Source organism: Microcaecilia unicolor, chromosome 11, assembly GCF_901765095.1.
Source record: "Microcaecilia unicolor chromosome 11, aMicUni1.1, whole genome shotgun sequence".
NCBI lineage: Eukaryota > Metazoa > Chordata > Amphibia > Gymnophiona > Siphonopidae > Microcaecilia > Microcaecilia unicolor.
The window spans coordinates 106,721,799-106,734,618 of record NC_044041.1 but is presented as its reverse complement, the minus strand read 5'-3'; the positions used below and the strand labels follow the sequence as shown (position 1 = coordinate 106,734,618).

The 12,820-nt window shown below is 43.2% G+C and overlaps 1 protein-coding gene across 1 annotated transcript in view; it reads right to left on the bottom strand.

Annotated features, from left to right (window-relative positions):
* The window catches only part of SPPL2B (signal peptide peptidase like 2B), a 177,022-nt gene that overhangs the window by 100,060 nt on the left and 64,142 nt on the right, over window positions 1-12,820 (bottom strand). Inside the window, 1 exon segment of the mRNA XM_030217560.1 lies at window positions 5,864-6,006. Coding sequence (XP_030073420.1) covers window positions 5,864-6,006 — 143 coding nt within the window.

The following is a 12,820-nucleotide window of genomic DNA, read 5'->3' as shown; positions in this document are numbered from 1 at the left end:
TGTTTCTGGCCGATGTGAATGAACTGTTGCACAAGATGACCTATAACTCAAATTCTGTCATTTGGCAAGCAAGCCTTGGCTCTTTGAATGTCTAAAAATGCTCCTATAAAGGCTAGAGATTGTGTTAGTTGCAGTCTAGACTTTTCTCTGTTTATGAGGAAACCCACTATTTGAAGAAGACAAACTGTAGTTTGAACTGTGACTTGAATCTGCCCTTTCAACTGCTTATGGACACCAATCATTGAGCTAAGGAAAAACAGTGGCTCCTCCGACAAAAATAAGCTGCTATCACCACTAGGCACTTGGAGAATATTCTGGGTGCTGAAGAAAGGCCAAAGGGAAGGACTTTTTACTGGTAATAACGACGAAGAAGTGTAAAACACAGGTATTGCAAATGTTGAGGGTGAATGGGAATGTGGGTATAGATATCCTTTAAATCCAGGGAAGCCAACCAATAGTCTTTTTCTAATAGGGGTAGTATTCATGGCCAGGGAGTTCATTTTTAACTTTCATTTTGATATGAAGATTTAAGTTGCAGAGGTCTACTATTTTTAAGTAAAACCCACTCCCATGTTGGAACGGAGGAATTTATTTGGCTGTTCTATTTTGAATAAGGAGATCAAGTTCTGAGGAAAGGATCAGAATATGTAATATTAGGAATTTCTTTGAAAGTGGTGGGTCTCAAGAGGGTGGCAGTGTGAGGAAGTTCGTTTTGTATCCCTTTGAGACAATACTGAGAGTTCACTGGTCAGATGTTATTTGCCTCCAAGCCTCCACATAAAAAAGAAGCCTGTCTCTTACAGGTTTGTTGTCAAAAGGATGGATTACAGATTAGACTTGACAAACGTCAAAGTTGATGTTACAGGCAGCTTGCACTCTCATGGTCTTTGTTTGTGTGCATACTGTTGTATATTCTGGAACTGAAGGTTTGGTCTGGTATAAGTTTGGTATCTTTGTCTGGGATAATACTGCTGGAAGAACTGCTGTGACTAGGGCTGTCTAGAAGTAGATTTTCTAAAAACTTTCTATATTGGGAAGACTGCTCCAATGGGGCAGAGAGAACTTTGATCTTTTCCATGAGATAATTTTGCAGACTGATTTCCTGATGGCTAAGTCAGATACCACAGGCTGATGTAAGAGTTGGGAGTAGATATGTCATGAAGCAGCCTGTAACTTATTCTGAAGTTGCAGCCTTCTGCAGGTAGGAGCAACTGAAAAGGGCAATTGCCAAATGTTAAGAAGTGGGTGTACTGGGAGATCTAGTAGTGCATGCCTGCAGAATGGACTGGAAATGACATCTATCCATTGAAACGTACTGTGAAATCAAGAGCCATCGCTACTTTTTGAAGAAAAAGAGGATATAAATATTCCTCAATGCTTCATTTAGGGATGGTTTGTCTTCTGACAGGCTTTCCCAAGGCAGTGGGCAATATCCCCTAAAGCCAACATCGGGGAGAGGGATGGCAGCATAGAGTTTGTATCTATGATTTGAGGTAGTTCTGAGGAGCAAGGCACTTCTAGTATGGATGGAAGAAGAGGAGGAGAAAGCACTGAAATATGAATAAAGTGGCTAAATCCTGAATAAATTTCTGTAACAGATGGACCCCCCCCCCCTCCGACCCCACTCCTTCACCAGAGAGAAAGCTCTCACCACCTGAGAGCCTCTCCTTTGCCTCCTTCGTCAGGGATATGTCTATTTGCATTCCCTTTCCCGTGGTCTCTGTGGATGAGCCGAGGGCTGAGATGCTCGAGGTCCTTGACTATCCATCACCACCTAGAGAGTCCTCCACGGTGCCGTTGCACAATGTCCTCAAAGAGACACTGCTTCGGAACTGGTTGAGACCATTATCTAATCCCACCATCCCCAAGAAAGCGGAGTCCCAATACAGGATCCACTTGGACCCAGAGTTAATGCGGCCCCAATTGCCTCATGACTCGGCGGTCGTGGACTCTGCTCTCAAGAGGGCACGGAGTTCGAGGGATACTGCTTCGGCGCCCCCGTTTGGGAGGAAGGCCTACCAATCTTCCATGCTCGTGACCCGCATCCAGTCTTACCAGCTCTACACGAGCATCCACATGCGGAATAATGTGAAGCAACTGGCGGACCTGGTCGACAAGCTCCCCCGGGAGCAGTCCAGGCCTTTTCAGGAGGTGGTCAGGCAGCTGAAGGAGTGCAGAAAGTTCCTACAACTTTGGCATGGACTTCCTGTAACCCTTCATAAGATTACTTCCTTTGTTCAATTAAGAAAGATCTTAAAATATGGTTATTTCATGAGGCATTTGGTAATTAGATTTATATATTACTGTGATTGGGAAGAAATCGAATATAGGGCTATTTTTTTTTAAGTGAATAGTATTAGATTGGTCAATCAGTTTATTTTTTAAAATGTGTTATGTTATTTTTGAAAATGTGCTGCTAGTCTTAATGTATGTTTATTTTTATTAATTATGTATGTTTTGTAACCCACTCAGAACTATAAATGGTGCAGGATATAAATATGTTAAATAAATACATGCATAATGGAAATGCTGCTGAAGGAAAGGGTAATGAATTTTGTGCAATCTATGAGATGCAAGGTTTAAGGCAACATGGCATCACCAAAGGTAGATCATGCCAAATGAATCTAATTGACTTCTTTGACTGGGTAACAAAAGAACCAGATGGGGGATATGCGCTGGATGTGGTCAATTTATATTTATATTGTCCCTTATAGGAGGCCCATGAATAAACTGAGCAGCTTCAGGATGGGATCCAAAGCGGTTACCTAGTTCAGAAACTGGTTGACTGACAGGCAGCAGGGGGTGGTGATAAATGGAATTCTCTTGGAAGAAAGGTGAATAACGGAGTGCCTCAAAGATCTGTCTCGAGACTGATTCTGTTCAATATTTTTTGAGAGTGATTTTGCTGAAGGGCTAGAAGGTAAGTATGCCTTTTTGCAGCTGACACGAGTGTCAACAGAATGTACACTTCAGAGGGAATGGAAAACATGAGACATGATCTACAAAAATTAGAAGTGTGAGTGGATGCTTGGTAGTTAAGCTTTAATGTGAAGAAATGTAGAGTGATGCATTTGAGGTGCAGAAACCAAATGTGAACTGACCAGGAAAAGGAGCTCAGGGTGATCGTGTCTGAGGATCTCAAGATGGCAAAACAATGTAATAAGGCTGTAGCCACGGCCAGAAGGATGCTTGGATGTATAGAGAGGGGCATAACCAACAGAAAGGAGGAGGTGATAATGCCCCTATATAAGTCACTAGGATAAGTCACTAGTGAGACTGCACTTGAAGTACCGTGTTTGGTTTTGGAGGCCGTATTTTGCCAAGGCCATAAAAAGACTCAAAGTGGTCCACCAACATGAAATAGGCTCAGTCACATAACCTCTGCAGATTGCTGACTATAGCACAAGGGTTGCCACCTCAAAAGCCTGCTTCATGTGCGCCCCCATGTGGCGATCCCAAGGGTCTTTCAGTACTGCTTCATCTTCTATGGGTATAGTGGTTTTCTTCATGACAGATGATACCAATGCATCCACCTTCAGAAGTTGCAGCCTCTCCTTTTCACCAACCAAATGGGATAAAGCCTTGGCATGGAACAGCTCACCTTCAAACCTGAATCTGGGGCTGCAGCTCTGCTGAAACTATATTATTTATGGCTCTATGCACTTTCTTAGCTTCTTCAAGAGGGGATCTTCTAACTCTACGACCTTCGCTGGGTGCTCCTCTGAAATTTTCAACACCGTTAGAGCCTGAGATATTAAACATGACAAGACCTCTCTCTGAAAAATATGGACCACTGAGGAATCCTCATACAGGGGCACTTCTCTGTCATCCCTCATGTAACCCTCTAATACCAGCTGGATTCACCTAGGGGTCCTCTAGCAGATCCACGTAGCCTCCATTACATTACATGACATTTGTATCCCACAAATAACCATTAAAGTTCAGTGTGGCTTACAAAGAATAAACTGGGCCAATTCCAGGAACAAGTACAAATCGTCCTTCAGGTCTCTCAAAATACAAGGCCTTTTTGTTTCTACTGGATCCTCCCTAAGGAAGAGCCCTGGGTCCACCACCACCATGCCTCCAGTGCACAGGCCCTTCTGTAAGCAGAAGACCTGATGCATAACCAAAATAAACTCATGGGAGAAATTTCCTACAGCCTCGCCCCAACCTTCCTAAAAAAATCTATCAGTTCCATGGGAAGCAGTATGGGGCTCCCCTATACTACCCATAGTGGGGCCAAGAATAGAGGCGGTTCCTGCCAAAATCAGGACCCTGACATGTCTGCAGCTCTCCCCAGCTCTCCTGAGAATTTTGCTTCCAGAGTGCACTGGCTTGCTGATACCCACACTGCTGCTGGGAGCTGCATAAAGGTTTTCCTACCACTCTTCACAGCCATGGCAATAGGTGCTAGGCAACACTTCAGAGCAGAGGTGCTGCAGGCCCAGTAATACTGGCCATGCTACTGCTGTTGACAAACCAATCAAGAGATGTGGTTTCACTCTGCACTCACTGCTCTAGCATTTCCCCTCCCCTGAAGACGCTGCAGACTTACACTTCTCAGAATTCAGCTACTTTCAGTGTTGTGCAGTTCACAGACAACTGTACCTTTACTCCGTTTTTTGGTTGCTGTTTTAGTTGGAGCTTGCCTCCACCTCCCCTCCCAAGAATAGGAGAAGGGGGCTGAGGCAGAAACTCAAGGCCCCAGAAGGACTGCTTGCAAGGGAAGTGCAGACCACTGGATTTGATACACCCAGGCTAAACAGGACAGCCAAACCTGCCCTAAACAAAAATCATAAAAATTTTGCATGTAGAATTCACCAAACTCCTCTGAAACTGTCCTCAACCAAGAAGGTATCAACTCTCTTCAACTACCTACCAGGCTGGACCCAGAATGCACAGACTAGCTTACCTATCATTGCTGGAGACTGAGAATTACTAAACTGGATGTGGGTGGCACAAGACCCTATAGTGGTTCCGGGCCCGGGGCAAGGGCGCCCCGCCTCCGCCCCTCCCGCTCCCCCTGCCGCCCCGTGTCACCTGCCTGCCTCCACGGCTCCGGGCCCCCTGCATTCAAAGCGGCAGTCGCAGATCACCTCTCTTCTGGCCTTCCCTCCCTGTGTCCCGCCCTCATCTGATGTAACTTCCGGTTTCCGCGAGGGCGGCACACAGGGAGGGAAGGCCCGAAGGGAGGCGATCTGTGACTGCCTCTTCGAATGCAGGGGGCCTGGAGTCGAGGAGTGAGGCAGGCGAGACCAGGGACTGCAGCGCCGGCGGCCTAACCCCGGCGCCGGGCCCCCCTTGGAGGCCCGGGGAATTTTGCCCCCCCTCTCGGCGGCCCTGAGTGGTCCTCAGTCTCCATCTGCTTGCAGGACAGCAAGTATGCAAGTGTCTAGACTAGGCTGGAGGGATCATGGGGAATCAGATATTTAAGATATCTGCAATGAATACACATGAGATAGATCTGCTTACAGTGGAGACCCAGTCTTAGATATCCCATAAATCTGACCAGCTTTGGTGTCAACAGAACAGGTTTGGGAGTCATAACCCTACCTAGGTTGACCTACTCCGAAACCTACTCTATTCTTTAGGAAGGGTAAAGCTAAAAGAATACCACCAGCAACTCCTATAAAAATGGACCTACTACGCTCAGTTTTTGGCTTCTCTAAACTAATACAAAGGCATTCTGAGCTGTTTCAGGACCCAACTCCACATCCTTGTGAGGTTATGATCCTATTCTATTTTTTCAAACTCCTACCAAAAGGCATTTTGCTTGGCTTTGCCCTTCCCCAACACTTCCTCTCCCTGCTATTAGGGCTCTCTTCTGGTTTATTCAGACACACAAAAAATACTGTATACTTACCAAGGTGATCATAGTAGAAATAAAGCAGCACCAGCATGGAGCAGCACATCACTACAAAAACCCCGATCATGATAGGAGTGACATCCACCGTCTCATCATCATGTTTGTCTGCACCATCATCACGTTTGTGCTTCATGTAACGCCTGGAAGACAGCAGCAGCAATCAGACAGCAGCTTCCTTCAAGGGGTATTACTGACCAATGGGAGTCAGGAAGGGGTCAGCATGTGGCTGGAAATTAGATAATCCTTCGTTATACTCTTGTCTCCTGGACAACAGACTACTGCTTTCCAGGTACTGAGACTACCTATATGTATCAGTAAAGGAACAAGGTTGATGATGAACAGAAGTAAATAACATTAGAAAAGGGTGTTTATTTGGGTGGTTTTAGTACTGGAACCACAGGGGTTGATGCTGGGCCAGAGTAAGGTGCACTGGTATAGCTGTGTGTGGGTCTAAATACTGGAAAAACAGGATGTGCTCTAGGCAGAAAAAAGGATAGTATTAAAATCAATATGGCAAATGGATTCAGTGCTGGAATAGCATAAGGGCTGTAGGACTGAGGTGCATTAGCAGAGGACTTTGAACCAAATGTATCCAGTAAAACTGTATAAAAACAAACACACACACAAAGAACAAAACAAACTTTATAATCCAATGGATCCCAAGTCATTCATCAGAGCTGGTGTAATCATTAGACAGTTGTCTAGAGCAGCAGCAGCATCTTCAGGGGGCAGCAAAGAGCTGCTACAATCAAAGCAAAATATAGGTCCTGAAAGCAACACAAACTGAAAAGAACCATTAATAAATATTGGTATGCACTTTTACCTGCAGGGAGAGTGGATAATTTTCAAATCCTATTTACCCAAGTGAATGGATTTTGGAAATTGTACATGTGGAAAAAGCTTTATAAAATTACCCTAGAGGGCAATTTCTTTTACACACAGAAAATTGCATATGTACATACACATGTAAAAAGCAAGAACATGGAAAGGGGACCTACTTTTACATAAACCATGAACAGGCCTTCCCAGGGATGTAGTTTTAGAAGAGTTGTGAGGTACACAAGGATTTTATTAAACATGCCAGTACACACAAAGTACATGTATGCATTTACACTACCTTGAAGCAGGTGTAACTTTGTGGAAGAGGATTTGTGAACTACTGGTGTTGGTTCTGGATGCCTATTTTATATAAGTACATATGTTATGTTACTTTCATAAAGCAGGCGTAAAATAAGTGCTGTTTTTGATATTCCAAATAGATGCACTGTTATAAAAATCAAGCCTTATGTCATTTTTTTAATTGATATTTATTAACAGCATTTATAAAGAGATTCACCCTGTATCTATGAACATGTAATATTAGAGTATGATTTGCAATTATGCATCATCACAGAATCGTCGTTGGAGGGGTGTTTTTTGGGTGATCATCACAAGGGACTACAGAAAAGGAAGGTAAGACACTGGTTATGCAGGCTGACTTATCAGCTGCTTCCACGTCTTGTAGATCACGGTTTCTTATTACTGAATTGATTAATTCTTGATATCTCATATAGGCTGCTTCATTGTTTTTCAGAATTTAAGTAAGTGATCTTTAGAGTTTTGTAAAACAATTCAATAACAGAACTTGGCCACTAGGATCCTCTCTTACGTTTTGTATTTTTTAGTTCTTTAGGCCAAGGTCTTCATGATCTTAAATTCTGGATTTTTTTTAAAGCTTGTATTGTTATTCCTTTTAAAGAATCATTAAAGGGTTCATACCAGCTTCTAGAAACCTGTTTAAAAATATCAAATTATAGATGGATGCTTTTAAAATAAGCAAGTTGCTTGGGGAGGGGCAGGGAAAAACCTTTCCTATTCAATCACTGGTTTTAGAGGGTTTTCCAATCCTGCTATAATGATAATATATGGGCATTAATAGTTCACCTAACCATTACAGGTCAAGGCACCATGCTGCAGAAAGACGCTAATCTGCTCTTCTCTTGCCTTCACCCCATCTCTGTCCTCCTGCAGGCTAAACTCCCCTGAACCTTGCCTTTTGGTGGGGACTTGTCCTCGCTAGTTGAGGAATGTTGGCCTTTGCTGTTTTTATCACCACTGAATGGCGAATAAATCCATCTGCAAGGATAAAGACTGTGGTCAATTGACAGAGACAAAGATGGCGGCACCTGCTAGTCCTTCTACCTCGTCGGTGAGCTCAGCCTGGGTAGCGGAGATTACTGCTGAGGTTTCCACGGCTCTTGAAGTAGTGTTGGCAAAAAAACTACAGCCTATTGAGGCTAAATTGGAACAGTTGGAGGTCAAACTGGATGAGTTTGGCCGAGCATTTGTTGCATTCCAGCAGAGCAGACGTGATCTCAAGGACAGGATGCAGGAGGTGACTGATACCCAGGCCTGCCTTCAATCTAAGCTTGAGGCCTTGGAAGAGAAAACAGAGGACCTTGAAAACAGGTCCTGGAAAAACTTACGCCTGATTGGCCTCCCGGAGTCTTTGGGAGAAATAGTCTGCAACAGACTATTTCTCGGTGTCTATATAAATGCTGCTGTTATTGACTGACCCATCTTTATATCTGTCTTTCCTTAAGCGATTCTTTTTAGAGAATTCCTGCGCAGTTGCAGAGGGGAGTGTGTGTGTGTGTGTATGTGTGTTTTAGGCCAGGTTGGGGTTTTCAGTGCTTACTGTTTCAAATCTGTGGTGGCTGGATGTAGTTTAATACTTCAAAGTAGGTGTGCCTTGGGCTTCGTCTGTTGTGGTGATGGCATGGGTGTGTCGGGGTCTACGGCTGTTGGATCATGATCTGTTTCATTAGTGAGACTTTTCTTCTAAACTGGAGTTTGGCAGGGTTATGACTGGAGGGGGGGGGGTGTAAGGGACAGCCTTACCTAGGTGTTGGAGCTGTGGTTTACTCTTTGCATGCTGCTTGTTGGGAATTTTGTTTTAGTGGACTGGCGGCTGAGACAGCCTCCTATTATTTTCTGCTTTCAGCTGTACTTTGTGAGATACATTCTGCGGACTGGTATCTCTTCTCCCATTAAATGGTCTAAAATATTGCAAGCCTTATAGAGACACCATGTAGATATTGCATTGTTACAAGAAACCCACCTGACAGATATTGAATATTCCAAACTGAAACGTTGGTGGGTGGTGGACTATGTTGTGTCCTCGGCCGTTATTAAAAAGGAGTGGTAATCCTTTTTCGAAGGAGGGTCCTGAACCATCTGCAGCTGCTTTATGTATGTAAGGTCACCATTTGCAGGCAGCATTTCATTTTAAGTAAAGTTTATGCTCCCAATCAGTTCAGTAAGGCCTCGTCGGATTCATACCATCCGGACCATAAGGGGTAGGCTCTTGCACACCAATCAGGAGAGATCACAAATTGTTTTCGTGCTCATCTGCAGAGCCTGTATGTTAAGCCTGCAGATGAAGGTTTACAGGGGGAACAATAATTGGAAGGGCTGACTCCGTGCTTATCTCCAGAAGAGTGGGAGGCATTGAGGGCTTCTATCTCCCCGAAGGAAGTGGTTTGGGCTTTAAATCGATGTCCGTGCCAGGATCAGGCAGATTTCGTACCAAACTTTATAAGATCATGGGAGATGAGGTAATCCAACCTCTGACTGATATGTTTAATGCTCTTCTTGATTCTGATCATTTACCGGGTGAGTTGAATATGGCCCATATTGTTGTTCTTTTGAAACCAGGGAAAGACCCACTATCATTGGATTCAAATCAACCGATCTCCCTTCTGAATATGGAGACCAAATTCCTGACTAAAGTTTTGGCAAACAGGATGGCATGACTCTTGCCCACCCTATTACATGAGGATCAGGTGGGGTTTGTCAAGGGGCATTCTATTGTTAAAAATGTGAGCAGAATTCTTGCCTCCCTAGAATGTCGGGAGTGGGAGGATCTATGAGATTCGATGCTGAGAAAGCATTCGACAGGGTTAGATGGGATTTTTTTGTTTTCAATTTTGAAGATGTATGGTTTTGGGGATCGTTTCATCCATTTTGTTAAGATTTTGTATACAGACCCCAGGACAAAGATAGTGGTAAAACAGGATTTTTTTCAGAGACTTTCCCTGTTCTTCACAGCACTCGTCAGGGATGCCTGCTTTCACCATTTTTATTTATACTTACTTTAGATTCTTTGATCCGGGATGTTTATGCTAACCTGGAGATTAAGGGGGTGGATTTAGGAGCCTATTGTTTTAAAATTGCTGCTTTTCGCAGATCCACTGGATCCATATAATTCCTTGACTGCCCTGTTGGAGTGTTTCTCTGAGTATGGTGATTTTGCCAGTTTTTGGCTTAATTTCCAGAAATCAGAGGCACTACAGTTAAGTGGCTTCAGTGGGATCACTTTCCTCTCTGATGGGCGACAGCCTCATTTCGGTATATCGGTATACAGCTGGGGATGAATTCTGGTGAGCTATATCGTGTGAATATTCCTAAACTTTTGGAGGAGACATGATACCAGTTGGAGGCTTGACATCGTTTGCCTTTGTCCTTGATGGGCCAGATAAATTTGATCAAGATGGTGGTTTCCTAAATGGCTTTACCTTCTTCAAACTCTCCCCCTCTGAGATAATTGAATAGGGATCTTCTTTGGGGTTTTTTTTTATTGCTCTCTAGATTCTGTTAGGCGGGTAAGAAGGCAAAAATAAGATATCACTGGTTGGTGGGTAATTGGGCAATGTGGGAGCTTGGGTCTCCCCAATATTAAGCTCTATAATCAGGCCTGCCAACTATGACATTTGTATGACTGGTTTTCTGGTAGCCAGGACTATACCCCTATTTTTTATGAGGCGGCTTTATTTTCTCCTTAACATTTTCTTTCATTGTTACAGGCTCCATACTGGATGCTTCCACATTCTTGGGGACAGAGTGTGCTTCTCTGTCCTTTAAGGGATGCTTGGAAATTTTTATTGGTTTACTAGGAGGGGACCCGATGGCAACGGATCAACTGCCTCTCCATGGCAATGTTGCTTTCCTGTCCAGGAGGGAAAACCGAGCATTTGTTAGGTGGGAAACCCATGGACTGATCTTTTTGGTGCATGTACTTATTCAGGTGGGACAGCTGAAACTGTTGGATGACCTTACTGCATTGGAATCTAGAGAATGGGGAGATCGCTTTGCTTACTGCCAGCTAAAATACTATTCTTCTACTCTGCCGAGGGCAGCTTTGGGAGTGCAGATGGGGGAATGTTTATGGGCCTTTTTTTGCCTCTGTATTGCAACAGAAACTGTCCATTGCTGGCCTTCATAGGGTGCTCAGCGAGAGTGGCAGGGTAGGATGAAGTGGCTGCAAGGTAGGTGGAAACAGGACCTCAGGACCCCCTTGCTAAATTGGGACTGCTTTTAGCCTTGAACAAGACGCCACAGATAGTGGAAACGACTGTCCTACAGGAAATACATTTCAGAATTGTGCACGGGGCTTATATTTCCCAGTTGCTACTTTTTTGCACTGGGCTTGTGCCTACTGCGCAGTGCCTTAAATTCTCCACAAAGAAAAATTTATTTTTTCATTCTTTCTGGAGCTGTCTGAAGGTTCAGACCTTTTGGAGGGAATTCAGACATTTTCTTGCTTCTGCCTTTTAAGACTCCATGCTCATTTACTCCAAAATGTAGAGAATAGATTCTTAAAAATGTGGATGTTATATGCTATGCGGGTTCAACTGATCCACTGAATTCTTTTGATGCAAGCTGTGGAAGAATTCATCACGATTTCTCAGTTTACATCAACCTCCTGCTTGTGCTGGTGAATTGGATTTATTTAAGTTTCAGTGAATGGCTTGAATTGAATATAGAGAATTACTTGAATATTGAGACCCTGGAATCACCAAGTTTCATTGAATGATTGGGAGTTCAGCAACTGACTGTTTGTGACTGACATCTCCACAACCCTGAAGACTTTTAGTGGTTAGGAGGACTTATAAGTTAATTCCACATTGTGTTTTTCATGTAGTGCTGCAGATTATATAGTTATATTTTTAAGAAATGTTTAAAAAAATGTTTTTGATTGATAGTTTGATGTAATAAAATAATGATAAATAGTTCTTCATAGTTATGCACCATATGCCTGGAATAGACTTCCTGAGCCGGTACGTCAAGCTCCATCTCTGGCCGTCTTCAAATCTAAGCTAAAAGCCCACCTTTTTGATGCTGCTTTTAACTCCTAATCCTAATTCACTTGTTCAGAACCCTTATTTTATCATCCTCACTTTTAATATTCCCTTATCTCTTATTTGTCCTGTTTGTCTGTCCTAATTAGATTGTAAGCTCTGTCGAACAAGGACTGTCTCTTCATGTTCAAGTGTACAGCGCTGCGTACGTCTAGTAATGCTATAGAAATGATAAGTAGTAGTAGTAGCAGTAGTATGTTTATTAATATAGTGACTATATTGTAACTATAGTGAAAAGCGAAGATATTTACATGTAGCAGGTATTCTCTGCAGATAGCAGGCCTTATAGTCTCACAGATAATTAATGTGGGTCTGTATTGCCGGTTCAGAGTTTTAACAAGCTTAAAAATAGGTCTAGAATCCAACTCCACCCTCCTAGCCCATTTTGTTCTGTTCCAGGCTGCACTCTCACTCAGATTGTATATAGTCTCAAGTTAATAACTTTTTTGCCCTTGCCACTGTGAGGTCCAATTGACCATTGGTAATTTTAAGGAAATGTTGTTAAGAAATGTTTAAAAAAAATGTTTTTGATGGATAGTTTGATGTAATAAAATAATGATAAATTGTTCTTTATAGTTACGTTTATTAAGGTGAAATTAGATCTTACCTGCTAATTTTCTTTCCTCTAGACCCTCCAGACCGGTCAAGACACGTGGGTTATGTCCTCCTACCAGCAGAGGGAGACTGAGAAACACTGAGCTTTTGAATACTGTATATATAACCTGTGCAGTACATCCACTAGCCAGTATAACCCTGACAAAGCAGAGAAAACAAA